The sequence below is a fragment of the Balaenoptera physalus genome (genome assembly GCF_965194825.1).
Source record: "Balaenoptera physalus genome assembly, chromosome: 8".
Classification (NCBI taxonomy): domain Eukaryota; kingdom Metazoa; phylum Chordata; class Mammalia; order Artiodactyla; family Balaenopteridae; genus Balaenoptera; species Balaenoptera physalus.
Genome location: NC_138887.1, coordinates 100111945 through 100132934, shown reverse-complemented (window position 1 = coordinate 100132934; position 20990 = coordinate 100111945). Strand labels below are relative to the sequence as shown.

The window sequence follows — 20990 nt, the reverse complement described above, 5'->3', positions numbered from 1 at the left end:
TGAACCGTCTGGACTGGACAGTATAACGCCTAGAGGCCTCATAGCTATAAAATGCTCTAAGGCAGTATTCAGAAGGCTGTACGCTCAAGTCCTTGGAAGCTGAATGGGTCATGCTTATTTCTATTTATAATCCTTTTTATTTTTGCACTCAATGCTCTATGGAGAAATGTAGATTTCTAAATTCTTCTGACAAAGGAAAAGCTCTATTTTAGGTTGTTTGACGGGGCAGTGTTTTTAACTAGACTGAGTTTCCCATATTTTATTTGCTTTGCCTTCTCCCATCTTTGCCTAAAAGCTTCTAAAAAACCAGAAATGCCTTCTGCACTCGGGCATAGCAGGAACTGAGGCTGCCTTGGCTGAAGGAAGAAGATAGTGCCCATCCAGGGCCCTAGTGGAGCAGGACTGTTTGCCACCTGCTGCACTCGCTGCCTCGTCTCCAAATAGGGCCCGTTCTGTAGTTTGCTGCAAATATATTAGGAGCTGAGCCACTAGCACTTCCCACCCATGGCAAGCCTCGAACCCTCCGTACTCTGGCTGCCAAGACGATCTGAAAGCAGGAGGCCACTTTGCAGCTTAGAAGAAAAACACGTGCATTAAGTGGAAACTTCTTTTCCCTCCTCTCCTCCTCCCCAGCCATTCTGAAAGCTTTAGACTGAAAGGGAGGAAAGGAAGGCCTGTCTGATAAAGCCGAGGAAGGTGATGGAACTGTCAGAGACTTCCCTCGCCCCATCTATGCAGGCCAGGACGGTTTACTAATGATCCACAGGGAAAGAACAGTCGTCCTGCTGGCAGCTTCACATGTAATTAACCAGCTTCACAGAGAGCTGGCTGCCTTCTCCGGGTCTGGCACCTGCAGACCGCAGAGCTACCTGACATAGTGGCACTGGGTTTCTAGCGAAATCTCCCTGCTGGGAGAGGGGCATCCAAAATAGTGACCTTGACCCACTGGGCACTCACTCAGGATACGTGACTGCGATGGCAGTGCTCCTCTGCAGAAGCCTGGCCCTGTGCTCGGGCTGACACGAAAGACTGCAAGCTGCCTGACGGCAACCACAGCTCCGGGAACGCGACTCCCATGAAGTGCCCGCTCAGGTAAGTGGCTCCCTCTGCCGGGTGACGCAGGTCACGGAGCAGGGGCAGCTTCCGGGCGGCCCTCCAAACATTTGCTGCTCCGCAGTCAGAACTCTACTGACTGGAGTTTCTGGAACTGGCTCATGCTGTGGAGGGACTGAGAGGGCTTAACGACCCTGCGGGGCATGGTGGACAACAGGTGCTTCTGTGTAAAGGTACGTGCTAGAGAACCAACAAAATTCAAACCACCACACAGAAGGGGAAAAGAGGCTGGGTGAGCCAAGCGCTGCCTCTGCAGTCAGGGCCAACCTCCCTCTTAAGTGCCCTGGGATTCAAAGATCCTTGGCGTCCCACCAGGTGAGTGACGTTATAATATTTGCCATTCGAGACGCAGGTTTTAAAAACCAACTCTTTAGTGCTTGGCGCCTGAAATGTCATGAAGGGGCTGGGCCTTGGGGGGGGTGGTCTCCATCACCTTCCCCAGGTGAGAGCCAGAGGGTGTTTCCACTGAGGGAGAACAGAACAACACACGCGCACACACGCACCCACCCTCCTGGGGCTTGTTTCTAAAGGTGAGAAAGAAAGCAGCTGATAAGAACTGTCTCCATTCTTCACCCCTGGTGGAAACTGAGTCCTCCTAACGTAAGAACCCTTCCTCCCCCGCTCCCCACCCCACTTATTCCCTCGGGCTGAGCCAAAGTTAAGGCTGCCGGACTGCAAAAACAGCCAGTTCACAGGGGTCACGGGCTTTTCACTCAGCGTACTCAATTTACATTCTGTAGAAAAATGTACACTAAAGGCAGGCTGTGCACTTCAGGAGAACAGGGGGAGGGAAGTGCTGGGGGAGGCAGCCACGCCACGCCGCCTCTGCCTGAGAGTACAGCCCATGTGGCCAGCCCCTCAAATAAAGCCACAAGTCAAAGAACAGGCTTCCCGGCCTCTTCCCGCAGTCTCCTTCCCCACCCAGCTTTGGTTATACAAGCCGAACCCAGTGGTCCTCTCATTCCTGTTATAGCAGCCCAGAAACAAGAGTAGCCCAAGTTGCAGACCAGCAAAGTAACAGGCAGAGGGAGAAGTCACTGATGGCTTGGTAGGAAATGGATCGCTCATGCTGAATGAATGGGGACTGCCTGCCATCTGTCCTTGCCGCCGCTTTAATCAATAAGGGAAAAGGTGAACTGCTATTGATCTCTTCAACACCTCTCAATGATACTGTACAAATTACAGAAACACAAGAGGGAGGGTGAAGAAGTGAGAGAGGAAGGGCAGACAGAAGAAGTCTGGGCAGTGGGAGAACACGGGGCCTCCCTGGAGGTGGTCTTCCTGTCACGGGGTGTTAAGGATGCTCGGGGGACGTGCGAACGTGTCAGCTGGAGCCCCTCCTCACCCCTGGCAGGGCTGCCATGGAGAGCAGCCTTGGGGCTCCCTCCGCACCTCATGGGCTTGATACAAGCCTCGTGGCTCCTCCTCCTGTACACCGAGAGGCGCTGCTGATCCCAAGGCCTCGTGAATTGCTGACTTTGCCATTCTTCAGGGGTGTTTGGCTAGGTTATCTCAACAACTGCCTAAAATTCTGTATGGGGAAGCAAGAACCAAATGCTTCGAGGGTAATCTCTAGCTTCGCTGTACTAACCCCACCCCCTGGGTCAACTGGCAAAAAAACCCAGAAAAACTAGATAGTTTCACCTTTATCTGCTACCTATCTTGAATCATACTTGCTACTGACAAAGACATTGGCTTCCGGGGTTCAAGCCTGACCCTTGAAACACTCTGGGCTGAAAGACATGTCAAAAAGATCAAAAGGTGAGAGGTTGGATCTGAATCCGGGGATCACGTGCAGACAGGCTTGATGATGTTATATGTAAATACAGTGTTCCCCAGCGAAGCAGGAAACAGGGCACACTGTTACCACAGACGGGCATATCAACCCGTAACAGAAAGACATACGTGTAGTGTCTGATTCTCAGGACCTGGCCCAACCAGTTGGCTTTAAGGAAGACCGAGAGAATTCTTCAGTGCTCAGGGACAGCTGCTGTTTACGAAGTACTGCTTATTAGAACCAAAGTCATGTCAAGTGAGAGGCAATGTAACAGACAGATGGCATGGCAGAGGGAAAGGGGAAATATGACTCAAGGTTAGCTCAGTGAGGTAAAGAATGGTCCGATCTCAGGGTCCAGGAACGATAGTTCTCTTGTTTCATCAACTGGGTCTAACTATTCAGATGGAGATGAGGAAAAAAACTGTCTGACCGGAGCTTCCTCTCCAGGCCACACAGTGCCCTCAGCTTGTGGGTGGTTATTTGTCATCTGGGGCCTGGCAACCCTTTACTGCATATGTGGGAATGACAAGGGGCTCCTCAGGGATCTCGCCACCATGCCTTTCAGCATTCTCCAGGTGGAACAGGGCTGAGTGCTCCCATTTTGCAGATGGTGAAACCAAGGTAGGCAGTCACATGTCAAATATAAAACAAAACCCAACCATAAAAAGCCATGTGTGAAAGCAGTGAGAGCCCTGGCATGATTCTCCAGGGACGGTGACTCAGGGTGTGATTGTGTAACTCTGAAATCAATGACAACACAGTTCGCCAGTCTCCCCACCTTCCTCCCACAAATACCTGAAGGGCCAAAACACGGAGCAAAATAAAATGCAAGTTACAAAGCTGCTGATGTGTTTGGAGTGGAAGTGCTGAGATTAGAAGGAGGAAGTGGTTAAGTGCACCCTGGGCGTTTGGAAATGGCCACGTCTGCAGCCCTGTAAACCGATGAAGGATGAGCTCTGGCCGTCTCTGCCAGGCAAACAGAGAGACTGGCCCCACGCTCAGGAGCGAGAGTGCAGCTAAAAGAGGGCATGAAGATAAGCAACGACTATTTAGCAAATACCAGTATCCTCTTACAAGGAATCTTCCAATTCCGAAAGTGACCCTATTCTAAAATTACTAAGTGGCAAGTGGCCAGGCCAAAAACCCATATCCAATCAGTGGTAATGGACTATTTGTTGCACCTCCTCATGCAAGGTTGCAGTGTTGCTATAAAAATCCTGGGTCAGTAGCTGTAGATTTATTTAACTGGAGAGGTAACGGCATCCCAGCACTGCAAGCGCTGGAGAGACTCCTGAAGTGCAGTGGCGAATGCAGGGCTCTGGCTGGGGAAGGACGGACCTGTTGGTCTTATGTGCATGACCTTCCACCTCTGGGTATATACAGTCAATGCCAAGATCCTTTTCTGGTGACCATTACACAGAATTCCAGTGTACCAAGAGAAGGGAAAGGGAGAAGAGGAAGGCATTATGCTAACCTGGAAAGAAAAATGGCACGGTGAAGCAGCTTCCAATTCGACCTTTCATTCCTGGTTCAATGGATAGCTTTTGTTCTTGCTGCAATGAGTGTCCCAAAGGGATTGTCGTGGGTTCTTTTCTTATCCATTTTAATACTGGCTAACATCTAGATCTTTCTTTAGAGCTCCTGCCTGGCACTCCACTCTCCTCCAGCCCTCCAACTGAACACAGATCAAAGATAAACTCAATGGCAATCAGACTGATGTGGTCATGGTAAGGTGGTATGGAGACAAAAAAGACCACCACTACACCATCAGAGGATAAGGAAGCGTGGACCAGCCAGGCTCTAAATAAGTCATCCCTGTATCCCCCATTTTCAAGTCCCAGTGACACTGGGAAATAAGTAAGGTCAGAGTCCAGTATAGAGAAAGCATGGGAGAGCCCTTGGTGTTGGCAGATCATCCTCCAAATACCCCATGGCAGTCGGGGTGAATGGCACAGATACTCAAGCCACTCCTTCTTAGATGTCCACGTGGTATGTATGGAGTCCTGGCTTCCCCCTCTTTGGTGACGGGCGGCTTATCTATGGTCCACAGTCAAGTCTAGAAGAGGCTCTGTGTGTAGGTTCAGGACTTCTCAGCATTAGTGTTTCCACTGAATGTGACCCTGCCTAGAAAGAAGCTGTTCTAATGTGCAGGAAGATGCAGAAGCAGCGGCAAAGAGACCCCGACTTTCATCTTCTTTGTAGGAAAGAGACTGGCTGACCCCTGATTCTACTTAAATGCTCCCAACACACAGGCCTGTGCCCAGCCCACCCTGCCTGCTCTGGCTATGGTGGTTTGTCCTCGGTGAAGTTCCAATCCTAGATTTTAGCTAACCTCCAAGAGAATTTTCATTCATAATAAAAATGATGCTGTGAGCTGTTGCTCACTGAGTGTTTACTATCTACGAGGGCACCAGTGCTGGGCACATTACATATATACATTATTTCCACAGTAACCCTATAGAGCAAGTGCCCTCATTATAAGTGAGGCACTTAGGTTTAGCAGGTCGGCTGCACTGCATAACCCCAGGGGCACCATTCATACTGAATTCCATTACGCACTGAGATTGCCCTGGTTTTAGAGAGGGTAAGGATCGTGTCCAACGTCACACAGTACATGGTGAACCCGGAATGAGAACCCAGGTCTGACTCTGCACACATTACTAACAGAGTCTTTGTTAAGTGGCCAGGAAGGGAAAGATGTCCTTAAATGGGCAGACATGCTGTTCAGACCAGGTTAGGGGATCTCTGCTGTTAATTCTCAAGCTTGCTCATAATCTTATTTCATGCACCACTGCTTTTCATAACAGACCATTGGTCACTTTCATTTCCAAAATCCATTTAAGTTCAGCTGACCAGAAACTGTCATGGGTAGAGCGGCAAGTGGGAAGTTCATCTATAAGCCAGGTTTGGAACCCAGAGGATCTCGTCCAGTCCGTGGCAACAGACACAAGCAGTGGGCATGCTAATGGCAAGAAGAGGGCAGGGTTAAGGTTGGCTCATCCACCAGAGCAGTCAGGCTTGTGTCCCTGGGGGAGTCACACGTGAAAAACCAGAATGTTAGTATTACCTGGAGAGCAAATGCAATCTACAGTCCGCTTTTCTTTGCGGGCAGCTCAGGCGGCCCTGCTATTGTCTATTAAGAGCCGTGTTCTAAAATGATATCAGTTGAATTATATAATTCCAAGGGGATTATTAATATTCAGGCAGTGGGCATGTCTGGGAATAGTTAGGACAAACAGAACAGGGAGGCATGGGGCCTGAAAACCCCTGAACACGCCAGCATGAAAGCTCACACTCAAGTCTACATGGGCGTGGGCCAATGTGTTGGGGTCTGAGGTGAAGCTCTTCTGGAAACAGAGTGGGCAGTCTATATGAGGCCGTCTTGCGTGTGAAAAGTAAATATTATCTGCTAGTCAGAAGGTATTAATGAAACAGAACTAATTTCCAGATTAGGCTTCCAGAAAGAAGTGGACAGACTTCATAATAAGGGATTTCATGTGAAAAACACAAATTCTGAGTCCCTTTTCTTCAGCCCTCTGTCATTATATTAAGAACGTTAGCTCCCCCCGCCTTTTTTTTTTTTTTTTTTAAAAGAACCCTAACCAAAGCTTAAGAAGCAGTGAACATCCAGGGTGACTGAAGAGGTAAGAGATATCTAAATTAAAATAAATGGCACCCAGCTCACCCGGCAGGCACCTTTACCTCTGAGGAGTCCAGCAGTCTCTTACCTCCTGATTGCAATTCTCCATTTGTTCCAGGTCAGAGGCTCTCCATAGTTCTACAGAAGGTAGACCAGGAGGCTGAATGTGCCTGGCAATAGCCATCTTCCACAGGGATGACTCGTAAAGAACATCGTTTTATGTCAGACAGGCAGACAGTATCGAATACCATAGGTGGCAGGGGTTCTGCTTAGCAAGGCTCTGTTTGAAGGATTTTTACGACCTTACGTTTGTAGTGATAATCTGTTAGCAAACCAGTAAATGCATTCTCCAGCGGCAATCACTGCCCACTATACTCGCTTCCAGGCCTCAATTTAGATGAAGTTCAAAGTAAGTACTATGGACTATTATAGCAGAAAGATGCAAGAGGAAGTCATGTTTGAGCCTTTTACAGCTTTACTCTGGGACTGATGTGGGTTAGAACTAAAAGATGGAAAGGAAAAACCAGTGCCAGGGACTGCCTTAGCATTGCCAAGGCTTCTACTTGTGGAGGAAACAGAATGCGGCAGGTCTAAAGATTATACCTCTAATTTCCTTGTGCGGGAAGGAATATTAAGAAAAACCAAACTGAACTGGCAGAAAAAATACAGAAGTCTGTCAAGGAAGAGTTTACAATAGTAGGGACCCATTGTCCAGGGAAAGGAAGAATACCTCTGCTGAAAAGGATTTTCTTCCCTGAGATAGAATTACTTTCTTGAGACCTTCCCATATATCCTAAGGAGGCCAAATCTCTTGTGGGCCTAAACCTTATTCTGCCCACAATCCCAATAGCCAGACCGGGATGCGAACACTAGCCTCTGGAGGGCAGTGAGGCCTATCAAACCTATACCAGTCAGGCTGTATGACATAATTACAGGTAATAGGATCTTGGCCAAGCCAATGAAGGATTAGGCCCAGCAGCTATTTCAGAAGAATGGATGCAATTCTATGCTTGACTAGCTATGAAAGTTCCAAGCTGAAGAATAGGGGAACAGACAACAGCCAGCTGAGCCAGCAGCTCTGCAGAGAGGAATCCCACTGGAGCCAGCACACTGCTGGCACCCATCAGCGCACGCTGCTGAGCCTGCTTGGGAAGAGACCGGTGACTGGCTCCCAAGGAGTTTAAAAGCCGATAAGGGGGACCAGCAGCCGGGGAAGGGGGAAGAAAGGACAATGTGACAGTCTTCATTTTAGCCTCACCTATTCTCACTCTGATGCCACTTTCACTGAATGGGACTAGAATGGGAATTGAAGGCCCTCCTTCTAGAGCTTTTAGAGATACTTGGCAAGGGCCAGGAGCCCAGAATTGAAGGGGCTGTAAGTGAGCAGATAACAGCCTGGTATTCATGTGGGGCTTACAACCTATCAGTGAACAGGAATCTGAACTTCAAAATAAACGCTTCACCTCATTTAATAGTTAGATCAACAAAAGCAGAGGATGGAAAACAACCAGGGAGGGAAAGAGACAAGTAGCCCATATTAGGAGAGTGGGGAAGGGACACTAACACTTTCTTTGTGAACACTGGAATTAAAAAAAACAAAACAAAGCATTCAAATACCATTATCTTATTACCCCATCTGTAAGATGAGGAGACCCAGGGAGGTCAGGGTCCCATAGGAAGCACACAGTCAGGTCTGAGTAATGGAATTTTTCAATGAGAAGTTCCTAAATTAGCAGCTGTGTGTCCAACCTCTATACTTCAGAGACCCCCTCTCCGCCCCGCAAATGCTAAGCTTAGAGAGCTTTCCCGAAGAACTGTAACAGACAAGAACAGGCCTTCTTCCCAATCTCCAGAATTAGGTCACAGGGAATCAATTAGTCGATTTAATGAACATTTATCTATTGAGTATCTCTTACACACGAGGTAAGATACGAAGAACAAAGACAAAAGCATGCTTCTTGACCTTGAGGAGCTAACAATCTAGTGGGGAAACCAATACAGACAGATGCCTTCAACATCATTGGCCAGTACATGACAGATGTCTGTATGGACAAGGTGCTTTGGGGACTGACAGAAGGCCATCTCACCCAGCCTGAGAGATCCAGGGAGGGCTTCTGAGAGGAGGAGGCATATCTTGAAGGACAGGTGGGAATAAGAGAGCAAAGAAGGGGGGTGGTTGGTATACTGGGTGGAGAGCTCAAGCTGACCCAAGGGGTGGGAGAGATGGAATGGAATGTTATGTATGGGGAATCCTGAGTATAATAAAGTCAGTTCTGATGATGTGCAGATTGTGGAATGAGTAGTGGTGATACATGAAGTTGAGAGGTTATCAAGGATATACGCAAACTAAGGAGATTAAACTTCATCCCAGACGCAACGGGGAGTTAACGTATTTATAAACAAAGCACTTAAGTCAAGATTTCTCTTTTAAGAAAGGTTAGAAATAGAAATATGGATATACATGATCAAACTGATACGAAGACAGGTTAGCGAGGAATCATACAAAAATTAAGGCCCATAAAGGCCAAGCAACAGATGAAGCAGGAATCAGGCACTCAAAAGATACAAGAACTGTGACAAGAGGAGAGTCGATATTTTGGGAGGCAGGGCCACAGCAAATTCCTCAGATCCCTCTGCAGTCTTGAGAGCCCCCAGAATCAGACCCAGTGGCACTGACCACTCAGTCAGTGCTGGACCACTAGGGAGATCCTCTACTAATTTATTAATTCTAGACATTTGAGGGTTGAGAAATATACAGTATGGCTAAAAAGAATGACCACCTTCTAATAGCAAAACTGGCAAGACTGGGGGAGAAAAAGCACTCGATTGGGAATACAGACATTTGGGTTTTGGTATTTGCCCTACAATAAGCTCTGTGAATAGAGGCAGTTCACTCTGCATCTTAGTTTCCAGAACTGTAAATCTTGGGATAATATTTTTCTTATAAGTTTGCTGTGAGATTAAAACAAAATATTATATATGAAAGAACTTTTGCACTAGAAAACGCTATACAAAATTGATCACTATTAAGACAGAGAGTCTTTACCTGACCCCCTCCCAACCCTGTCAAAGAAAATAGTCTTAAATTAATTGAAAAAACAGACTGAAAGACCCCTGGTGGGTGATGAACTGTCAAGAATTTGCGGGCAGGTGAGAAAAGCCTTAGCCCCCAAATAGCCTTTAACGCCTCCTGCGATAAGAGAGCTGTTTAAAAAGCTGTCCTTACTGCCTTCCCTCTTTCCTGGGAAGTGGTAGAGATAATCTAGAATAGGGTGTCTTTGTACAAGTAAGTGCAACATTGCTGGACGGCTGGCTTGCTTTTCCAGTAGGTTGTTATTCCCGGCTCAGCAAGGGCTGCCAAGGGGCACGGCACTGACAAGAGTCGGAGAGCAGTGGGTGTCCTCCACCCTGGTGGATTTCCCCGTGGTTGGAACCATCCTCATCGCCTTGATCTGGAGAAGGAATGCGGCTACTGTTCCGCCTCCCACGCGTCTCCTGGACAGGGAAGGGGCCCACACAGACAGACAGGAGCAGGAAGGGTGACAGGGCACATACCACAGTGCTTTGGGCAAAGACAGGGCGTGGGGAAAACGCTATTTACATCAGTGGTGAACTGCTTAGACCAGTTTATCTTTTTCAGACAAGATGCAGCACACTTGGTGCTGAAACAAAGGAGAAGGAACCACTTTCCTTTTATTTAAGTATTCTTTCCCAGACAAACCCCTCCATAAATATATACCAATATTCACTGCTGAGTCCATATTTCTCTGAAACATAAATACTTGCTCTTCAAACGGCAACAGTTGCCTGTAATGCTTTCACGCATTTTTGTTTTTAAGAGCACGGGCAGTGGGAGGGAGGGCATCCAGGACTGAGCCCGGGCCACTGCAGCCTGCAGAATGAGCTCCCCGGGGGGACATCCTCCCTTTTGATGCCAGCAGGAAGAAGGGAAATAGGTCAGGGCAGCAGCCAGAGCTTTCGGCTCACTGTCCAGCACGAGGACGTCATTTTCCAGGCAGCAGCAAAGGGCCGTTTCGGAGATCTCAGGACAAAGGGGTCATGGAGAAAGGCCTTGGAAATGAGCCCCCAGCCCCTCCCCGGGAGCTGCACCTCCTACAGCCTGGAACTGTGAAGAGGGTTCAACTGCGGCACTGATCTCTTTTAATAATACTTTACGCCCCCCTCTCTAAAAGCGCAGGTTTTCCCAACAGAGCTGCAGAGGCAGCAGCGGGTCAGTGAGCGAGGGCTGGCTAGCTGGCCTTCCGAAAACGAAGGTGTGGAGAGATCCCAAATGACTGTTTTATTCACAGGAAGGGCCTCAAAAGGAAGAGGATGGCTTGGGATTGCTGGATCAATGTTTTAGATAGGAATGCCGAGGCAGAAAAGAATCACATACCACGTGATAAGACCACGTGATAACTGGAGTGTGAAAACCTCGTAGTCTGCACTTTTAAGCCGGTTATCTAATGCTCTCTCTCACCACTACTTCTGGGAAGACGCTAGCAACGGGCACAATTCCCCATCTGGGAAATTACACCAGATCTTCCTGTCCTTGGCAGTGTGGCAAGGAATTGCCTGAAAGAGGCAGCTGTATTGGGGGAGGGGGGGGTGCCTGGCAAAGGGGGTGTCACCAAGCACATGCCGTCCAATGGGACACAATGATCTCATGTTGTGTGGTCCAGAAGTAGCCCACCCTCAAAGCCCGGGGACATGAGAACAAACTCATTTTCAGGGCTGTACCAAGCCATTTAAACCCAACTTGACAAAACCTGTACAGCACCGTCAGCAAACATTTCTGATAAAAAGACAGTAAATATTTTTAGCCATTGCAGACCACATATCCTGTTGTAACTGCTCAACTCTGCTGTTATAACATGAAAGGAGCCATAGACAGTACATAAAAAGGTTAGTGTGGCTGTGTTTCAATAAAGCTTTATTTACAAAACTGGCAGTGGGCCGGGTCTGCCCATCCCTGCTGTACACCAGCTGAGTGAGGCTGAGAAGAACTGTTGAAGGCCTTTCAGAGTTTCTAGGCTGCTTTGGCCTTCAAGGTCACAAAGAGAATCAGGTAATGACATGGTGTCTAGCTTACTGTTAATGACCTGAAGCTGGCAGCACCACCAGAACACCCAGACCACTGACCTGGAACAGTCCTCCCAGACTCCCGACTCAGGGAAAGGAACAAAAGCCAAGAGGAGCCAATGGCTGAGGAGAAGGACCATGTAGAAAAACGGAGAAAAAGAAGAAAGGTGATGAAAGGTGGCAGGGGAGACACTCAGGAAAATGAGCTGAGTGATGGCCAGAAATGTCAGGCGCTCCGTCCTGACTAGTGTCATCGTAAAAACACATTTCAGGAAAGCAGGCTCTCAGGTCTCAAGATAACGGGGGCCAGCTGAAACGAGAGGAGTCTCGTGTGAGACGGTACAGGCTCCACATGAGGATATGGGATGGAAAGACTCCAAGTCTGTCTCCACCCAAAACTGAGAAGGAGACAGGCAGCAATTCCTGCTCTGTCTGCCCAAAGCTAAGACAACCCACCTCATAAACAAGGAGTCGCTTTTCAGGGCCAGGCACCCCACACCCCAGCTTTCTGTCTGCTCCCCGGCAGGGGCTGACCTAGGGGCGGTGGTCATTACACAGTCTCTCCCCTACTTCACTGAATCCTTCTCAATTCAGTCTATGGGTTCTGGAGTCCAACTTAATGGCCATCTCTCTGTGGGATCACACATGGGGCCCAGGAGGTGCTGTGAAATCACGAGATCCATGGGCTACTTACTCCTTTCCTACACGAGAGAGATTTATAGTGACTGGGAAAAGCAGGCAGGGGGTAGAGAAATCCTGGCCCAAAAATAAGATAATAAAAAAGAATTTAGGGGAGGGGTGGGGCAGGGTCAAGGCCAATCACATCTTCACAACACCTGATTACCTGAGCTAAATGTGATTATCAAGGGAACAGGCACAAGGTAAGAAAACCCATTCAACTTCGGCCCACAGGACAGCAGCTCGGCCCCAGAGGAGTTCCTGGAGCGGAGGCCGCCCTGAAGGTGAGAGCTGTGTGTGCTGAGAGGCTGCGGAGCCCTGCTCAGCCATCCAGGCGGCCCTGCGGCCCTTCTCCTAACGGTGGGAAGGACCTCTACATCCGAGGACCAATCCATCAGGCTTTTCTAGATCCTTGGGGGGTGGGGGGAAGATGGCAAAGAGAAACGCTCCCCAGGACAACCCCTGGAATAAAAATGAAGGTACTATACAGGTAGAAGTAAGTGAATAAACCTATAACAAAACAAAACCTTCTCTTCATTCCTACACCGTTCAGAAAAGAGTTTTCATATGTTATATAAAGGGAAATGGCCCAGGAGAGTAGGCTGTAACTGGTTCCTTCAGTCAGAATCTCAAGTTATCCTTTGTTTAGGCCATACCCATCTTTCCTCTGGATAAAGACCTTTCAAAACAGTCAGCCCAAGTAATCATACAAGCAGCTAAGAAAATGTAGAAATGTTCTCGATCAAGAGGCCCCAACCCACGGCTACGAAAGATTGGGACATTACAACCAAGAAAGATCAATATCAACTTTGGATTAGACTAAGGATCTGCAAACTTACATGTCAGAGGCACCAACGAAAATGGGGAAAACTTTTTATCTTTTTCAACAATCAAATATCAGCAAATACACAGACAAAGGTAAGGTCATAATAACCATGAGAGAGTAAAAGAGTTTTGGGCCACTCACTCCTTTCAGTGGTCAGTATTCTCTTTGACCCCCTTGTGCTTTTGGATATCACCAGCGGGCCAGAAACATGATCAGGAAGAAAAGTGGCTGGGGAAACAAGAGTTGAAAAAGAAAGGGAAAGAAGCTTTAGGAGACGGGCAACAACAGGAAGAGGACTCTGGTGACAAAGAACAGAAATGTGGCTTAGAGAGTAAGTGCTGAAGGTGTTACTAACAAACGTCTTAGGCGGTCCAGTGAGGGGACTGCCTCCCCCATCCAAAGCACAGCCAACCGACCAACGTCTGGTCCTGCTCCCTCTGTAAAGTCTTTAAGTCATGACGTTGAGGGCACTCACCTGATTATTCCAACATGAAACAGCTCTGTAGTTCACTATCCAAAGGGGATATTACAGAGGGAAATTCTAAAATATCTGGCCCTTCGACCTAATTCCTGTGCAACGTCAAAAAATTTCAACAGCTACTGACAGACAACAGGAGTGTTTGGATTCTTGAAATATTTCTCTAGTGGGAAGCTCTCTTTAACTGATAACAATTCAACCTATGTTGCGGAGTTACAAGATAGGGGGGAGGGGAAAGACACCTTGCATGCCAACGTAAGGATGGCTTCTTCACAAACAAATGCATCTGACCACAAACAAAACAGAGCGGAATGTGAGACTGACGAGACAATTAAGGGCATTAAGCACCCCCCCCTAATATATTCACTGGCGTTTCAAATCAAAATGAGAGATGCAGAAGCTTATAAACAGGTAACTGTATCACTTAGCAACCCAAAGAAGACCACACATCTGCTCCCCAAAACCTACAAAGACTCGTGAGCAAGATAACCTCTAGAACCCCCATAATCTTTTTCACTCTATGGGTATTATGATATTGCATTAAAGCAGGAGGTATCCTATGGGTTTGTTAAAAAAAAAAAAAAAAAAAAAAGGAAAAAAGGCAGATCTAAAATCCTAAGCCTGAGCCCAGCACACTCCCCACTGTTCCTTTTTTGTGCCCACCCAGCAGGATGAGTGACTGGCATACTCCTGGAAAGAAGATGGATCTGTTGACTATGACTTGATAAAAATTAGCAGGTAGATGGGCACCATGGCAGCTGAGCAGCCTAACTCCTGCCTGCAAGAGCCAGCCCAACAGGCAGAAACAAAAATACAATTAAATTAAGTCAGAAAACCCGCTACAGAAAATGCAATTACTCAAAAGATACAAATAAACGTTCAAAGAAAATTGGCCCCTGACAGGGTTAGTCAAGCTTCTAAATCCAGCTGGAGGCAGGCAGCTCAGCTAATTCGCCAAGGAGGAGACTGCAAGGCCGTAAGCTCTCTGCCTTAGGATCCTGGCTGGGCCGGCCTGGTGTTCATCCCACATCTCAGGACGCCCACGGTGAGGAGCAATTGGAGGGCAGCTGGCCAGTGAAGCAGGGCTCAAGGAACAGGATGTGGGCAGACACAGAATGGATCATGGCCGTGGAAGCCCGAGCACCGGAAAAAGGGACAGACTGATCTCTGCCATCAGACCGAGTGAGCCCCACTTTCTCCCCCTCCTCATCCAAGAAGCCCCTGGAAGATGCCCTACCTCTCGCTGCAGCACCAGCTCCTTGGTGAAAAGCGTTGCTTCCTCACTGAACGGCTCTCCCTCCTGCACCAAGCCTGGGAGGTTTCGGGCTCCTCGGGGGCATTCGATGCCTGTGCCAGGAGAAAAGAAGAATTTGTGATGAAAAGGGGTCCACTAGGCCTGGTATCCAGCAAGGATGGTCCCCTGACCCTTGTAACGAGACAGGCATTTGATCAGAATGCCATGACACGAGGTAGGGCAGAGGCAGTGGTAGAAGGGGAGGCGTTTAGTTCGCTGGAGGTGGGAAAAACTAACACTATCACAGCAGCAACAGCGAAGAGGAGATCCCAGTCACAGAATCTGGGAATTATTAAGACCATCCAGGGAGTTCTAGATAAGATATGCAGGAAACACACATACCCCAACATGTGGCATGAATCCTCATCTTGGACTCCTCGCTCCTTACAGGCCTATAGTCTCACCGCTTTAACCATCACTTACGTAAATGGCTCTCTCACCTAAATTACACTGATATCCCCAGCCATTCTGCCTCCTGAGAGCCATCCAGCCATTTTCTCTTTACTATCTGACTTTCACATCCAATTCAAAAGTGTTAACTTGGTATCATTTTCCTCTTCAAATAAGCTTCCCCCTCTGTCCTCTGGCTATATTTGGGACGACAGTACCATCAGTATTTCATTTAGAAGGAGAGAGAGAAAAAACAGAATCCTGATGAAGTATCATGTGTCTGGAGCCAGACAGGCCTGGATTCACACGCTAACTGTCACTTACTAGGATCTGTGACCTTGGCCAAGTTACTGAACCCTTTCAAAGCCTCAGTTGTCCTATTTGTAAAAACCTACTTCACATGGCTGTTGGGTGAACTAGGGGAGATTATTAGGTAAAATATTTAGTACCATGCCCGACATATGGAAAGGTTCAATACATTTTAGCTCTTTTTATTTTACCATTATTATCACTGACACAATTACCCACTCTCAGAATCTCAGTCATCTTTCAATCTGCAAACTAGACTATAAGATTCCTGAGGGCAAAAATCTTACCCTTCACACTCCTACGTATTCAAGGACAGTATTTTATACAATACAGGTGCTCCTAACCAATGTAGACTGCCTTTTCTTTCTCTTTGATTCAATCATTCATTTTGCAAATATTTATCACCAACAGTGGTCACCTGTGAGAGGCCATGAACTATGTCACATTTTAATGTCTGGATTAGACTTATAAATATTTCCAAAATATTCAAACTGCAGCTGTAATTACGAAGCCAAGACTTGAACTAGGCTAGAGACATAGGAAAAGAAAATAGTCAAAATATGGGGGTGGTGAGGAGGAATATGCACTTAGTGCCCGTGTCGTGTCGCTAAGTAACTGCCGGCCTCTCCTGCTTTGATAAGGCAGGACTGGAAGGTGTTAGCTCTTATTTACAAACAGCCTCGGGTGAAGTTACAAAAGATCTGGCACAGGGAGGCGCGGCCGCAGGGCAGCTAGGCTACTGCAGACACCTGCTGGGCGCCTTTGGGAGAAGAGGGGCCGCCACTGCCCGGACTGAAGGCACATTCCTTACGGATGAAGCCAGGTGGCTGCTCGTGTTTCTGGCCACAGCACAGATTCAAGGTCATGGAGCTCAGAGGAAAGGTAATAGTTTATACCCTGGTCTTTCAGAAGCTCAAGAACAGAGCTTTCTCTCCAAGCCTCAAAAAAGGAACACACGACATCAAACAGAACGCTGGACGGGGAGCACGGCACAAGGAGAGAACCCGCAGCAGGAGAGCGGCTGGAGCTGGTGCCAGGACCACTCTCCTCCTCACACGAAGAAGGGGACGGTGAAAGCCCTACCCAAGCGTCACCTGGGCAAGAGCACCAGGGCTGCCTCACTCTCTCCCGGCACTTCAGTGCCAGGCTGTGAGGGAGAAGTGGAACTGATTTTTGAAAAAGACATCAATAAACTCATAGAACCAAAAAGCCTGAGATTAACCTTGCAAAAAGCCTGAGATTAACCTTGAAAGGAGAGATGGGGGAACAAGTAAAATGAAAGATAGCCATGATTCTTACAACATTAATAGCCAAAAACATTTTTCATTCTGCATCTGTGAACTAAGCAAAAATTATAATTGTCAGAAAGAAAAATAAACAATTCTACTGAAACTTCTGGTCACATAACCATAGGTAAAGCACTGCTGAGGAGACAAGAGTAACGCGAAAACAAGTGTTCAGTTTGTTTCTGACTCTTGGATGGGGCAGAACTGGGGTGCTGTTGGTGGACTGCTGTGTCACTTAAAGGACCCAAAGAGTCTCCCTAGCTGAGCAGATGTCCCCACTCTATTCCTGTAGCTGCTTTGGTATTGTGAAGTCTCAAGAGAGCAAGAGACCCCAGCAGCCCTCTCTGAATCCTGGGAGACCACCAACTGATTAAACTGAGAAGCAAGATGGCCCCGTGAGCCCAGGGAGCTGAACACATCACGCTGAAATGGATTCAGATCACCTTCCTGGAGAGAAACGCATGGGCCCGTGGTGACCAAACACCAACCACTGCATGTGGACCCAGAGGCGAAGGAGGGCCTACGTTCCACTGTCCCTCTACTTGCCAGGAGCTGGGCTCCAGCTCTTCAAGAGGAGAAAGCTGAACCAGGATGTTTCCCTGCCCTTGAAGTGGAAAAAGTAAACACATCCAAGCACATCAATTCCTGTCAGGCAGGCAGGTAAGAGAAAGGAAAGCGAACAGAAAATTTGCTTGAGAACAAGAATACCATCTCTGCTTTTATCATTTACTTCCCTTTCTGCTGGGCTGACTCTTCCCTCTCTTGGACTTGTCTCCTCTGAAGTAACCCCTTCCCAGTCAAAACCTGTCTCAATGTCACATCTCAGCTCAGGGTCAGGGATGGCTGAGTCGACACTACTTACTAGGATAGAGAGAGGTTGTATCTTAACAATAGATCCAGTGGGAGCAGGTAGCAAACAGTGAAACCCAGCTAAACCCAGGTATAAGTGCTAGGAGGACAAAGAGCGGGAAAAATGAGTACTTACTGAGCATCCTTGACTATCTATGAATTGACCCAAGTACCCAAATCACCGCGCTACTAAGGGGCCAATCTGAACCCTAGACTGTCAGATGCTAAAGCCACTGAGCAAATGCCCAGTTTTGGAGTCGAGCACTGCTGTCCCCAGAGGGTGTCAGACAAGGCAGGAGTGCAGGGCCTGGGGACGCGATTTCTTGTCGGGCAGGCGAGTGGAGACACAGCTGGGGTTTACACGTAATGGCGGACGGGCCCTCGGCACCGGGTCGTCACCATAGCAGAGGTGCAGGCACTGTCGGACTGGAGCACAGAGGCAAGGGAACCCCTAGGTTCCAGCCCTAGGCGGGACCCCAAAACAGGGAGTGGGTGGGCGAGGTGGAATCTATTACCAGACCAGGGCTCACAGCTGGGGCCAGGATAGCGGGAAGGGTTTTTATAATATTGAATATCTGAGTGTTAGAAACCTATGAGCCAAGCTACTTCAGTAGACGGACTGTGTAGACGAGCGTTTTTCAAACTTTTAACGTTGATTATGACCCCACCCCACACTTAAATACGGGTATGTACACATATACGGCAAAGTTTCCACAGAGCAGTGGTCAATCGTGACTACATGTGACACGCTGTCTTCTCTATTTCATTAATAAAAAAAAATTCGGTTATGACACTGAATTAACTGAAGACCTCTGGTGGGGCAAGGCCCACGGCTTGGTGAACCCCGGGAGAAGACTGGGGTGTGAAGACAGAATGCTGGGCGCCCTGACGGCCCTCCTGGAGAGGTCAAAGTCTACACCGAGTGCTTACTTACCAGCTTTGGGACTTGGCTTTTGTGTCCCAAGGGATCAAGGAACAGGGCGAGAAATATGCTGTCCACTAACAGGGAGCAAGCCAAACAAGGTAACATCGTAAGGCTGGAAAGACAGACACGGCTGCTGAAAGCAGGGGAAGGCCACGTGCCATCAGCAAGAAGAGGCCCACCGAGCCCTCCCTTCCCAAGAGCCTGGCCAGTAAGGAAACACCGTTCACGCTGCACCTTGACTCAAAGGCCACTGCAGTGCTGGGCCGGCTGGGCCGCTTTGTTACCGATACAACAGACTTAGAAAAGGTTAAAGAAAGCACATCACGGGAAAGAAAGCTGGGGTCTCTGAAAGCAACTGCAGAGGCCAAGCTGGGCAGGCTCACCGGCGGCAAAGGTGAGCGCCCGAGACGGTGAGGAGGAAGCGAGGTGTCACTGGGTTCCAGAAGCCCTCCACAGCCAGACCAGGAAGAGCCCACGGTTCTGAACTGTGCACATCACCACCAACCGCTGTCTTTCCCGATAAGGCCCTGACGAGGGCACATTAAGTCTGCTACGTTCCCAACACCACAGGTGCAGGTCTACTGCCAAGCTCACCCCTGACTCGGGCAAGCCATTCATAGACCACAAACATTTTGTTTAAAAAAAAAAAATTCCCCAACATTCTTGAACATTTCCTTCCCTATGATGGGGTCGGGGTGGGGGGCAGAATGGAGAGAGAGACCCCCCCCCCCACTCCGGGGCAGGTGCAGCTGACTTCCGCCAAGGGCAGATGCCGGAGAGGCAGGCCAGCCACACCCGCCCCTGCTCCGGGGGCTCCCTGACCTCTTTAAAGCCTGACAGACAGACCTGCCTGTAGGGAATAAACCCATCATTCCTCACACCTTTTCTATGCTCTCTGGGATACGATGGCTGACCAAGACTACTTAAAAACAAAACAGAAAGAGGATTTGCCTGATCTTGTACAGTTTAGAAAGAGAAAATTCATCACTAGCTATCAGCATATCATTTCTGGTTTCTACTCTGCCACTGATGAAGTATAAAACCTCTCTCCAAGCCCCAAGGTCCTGTCTGTAAAATGAGGAAACTCCAAATTCTCCCCTAGCCAGAAAATCCTACAATCTGGGTTATGCCCTTTTGAGATTTCCCACCCAAGGCTTGACTCCCTGAGTATAGGGTGCCTCCTTTCAAATGTAAAATGCTGGGCTACAAGAGCATTCTGTTAAAAAGAAATTATACATTTAGAGACATTGACTAACTAGGTCAATTAACACAAACACTTTGGTCAGTCAGCTGTGGAACGAAAGGACAAATTCCTGTTAATGAGACGATAATGGCTATATAAGAGTCTACTGATGGCTATGTGAGAGAGTCGTGCATCGCTCTGAATATTTTACACTATATGTTGAGTTTTATGATAATCAAGCTGGGCTCAAAGCATGGTGGCTTTTTCTTTACTGGGAGTGAAAGGGAAGTATGGCGAGTATGGCAAATCTGCCTCCGCTAGAAGCGACAGCTTCCCAGTGGCACTTAGTCCAGCAAACAAGAGACCAGGCACTCACAGCAGGAAACAGAACTCTAGTGGAAACAGTAACTAACTGGAAGGATTAGTTGAGGGTGATTATTGCTTGTCCACTGTGTGCTCGTTACTGCATCGGACATTATGGAGGCGAGGGCAGAGGACGCACGCAGACCTCACCTTCGCCCTCTGCCTACTTCAGATACTTGGCGAGTTCCCTCGGCAGACCTTCCCTCCCCCTGTTTCAGAAATACGCATCAGTGCCTACTCTGGGCTAGGCAGTGGGTTGGGAGGTGAAAACTCAGTGATGAAAAAGACTGGCTTTGTCCTAGTGAAGCTTAATTAGCAGCATGACAATATTATTTTCCCCTGCCATCGTATGAAGTATGCTATTGGTGACGGAATTTACCATTCAGTCTGTAGGGTGAAGAATGTTAAGAAATAACACATAACTGGATTACGGCAGGTGGATGCATTGGGAGGATGCACCAGACAAGTCAATCATGGGCTCGCCACTGCCATGTCCCTTGCTAAGGGTCAGCCTCAGGCAGCTGTTTTCCAGCACATGACCCTGGCTTCTGTCCTCTCCCCCGACCAGAAGTTGGGGATGGAGGGCAGAGCAGAAGGTGAGAAATGAGGGAGGGAGGGAGGGAGGGGAGAGTTGCTACTGCACTTGATTCAAGGATAGTCAATTTATAGCAGGCTGGCAGAGGGAAAAAAAAAAGCTCTGTCTAAAGAGAAATGAAAGGTAACAGGTGAGAAAGATTCTTTCTGGAATTTGAACCGGGCAGCATGCAGAACATCAGCCCGTCAGGAGGAGGAGGAAG

The 20990-nt window shown here is 48.2% G+C and overlaps 2 protein-coding genes across 4 annotated transcripts in view; one reads left to right on the top strand and one right to left on the bottom strand.

Annotated features, from left to right (window-relative positions):
* SND1 (staphylococcal nuclease and tudor domain containing 1) overlaps nt 1-20990 on the bottom strand; it is a 421659-nt gene that overhangs the window by 80765 nt on the left and 319904 nt on the right. The window contains exon 16 of the mRNA XM_082472295.1: nt 14832-14941. Within this exon, the coding sequence (XP_082328421.1) occupies nt 14832-14941 (110 nt within the window). The remainder of the gene's footprint in view (nt 1-14831; nt 14942-20990) is intronic.
* The window catches only part of LRRC4 (leucine rich repeat containing 4), a 59205-nt gene that overhangs the window by 21900 nt on the left and 16315 nt on the right, over nt 1-20990 (top strand). Inside the window, exon 3 of one of the 3 annotated variants that reach the window (XM_082472330.1) lies at nt 12525-14821. The exons of 1 other annotated variant lie outside the window; for it this stretch is intronic. In XM_082472330.1, coding sequence (XP_082328456.1) covers nt 12525-12784 — 260 coding nt within the window. In that variant the 3' untranslated portion in view covers nt 12785-14821. One more of the 3 variants, XM_082472333.1, reaches the window with a different exon arrangement.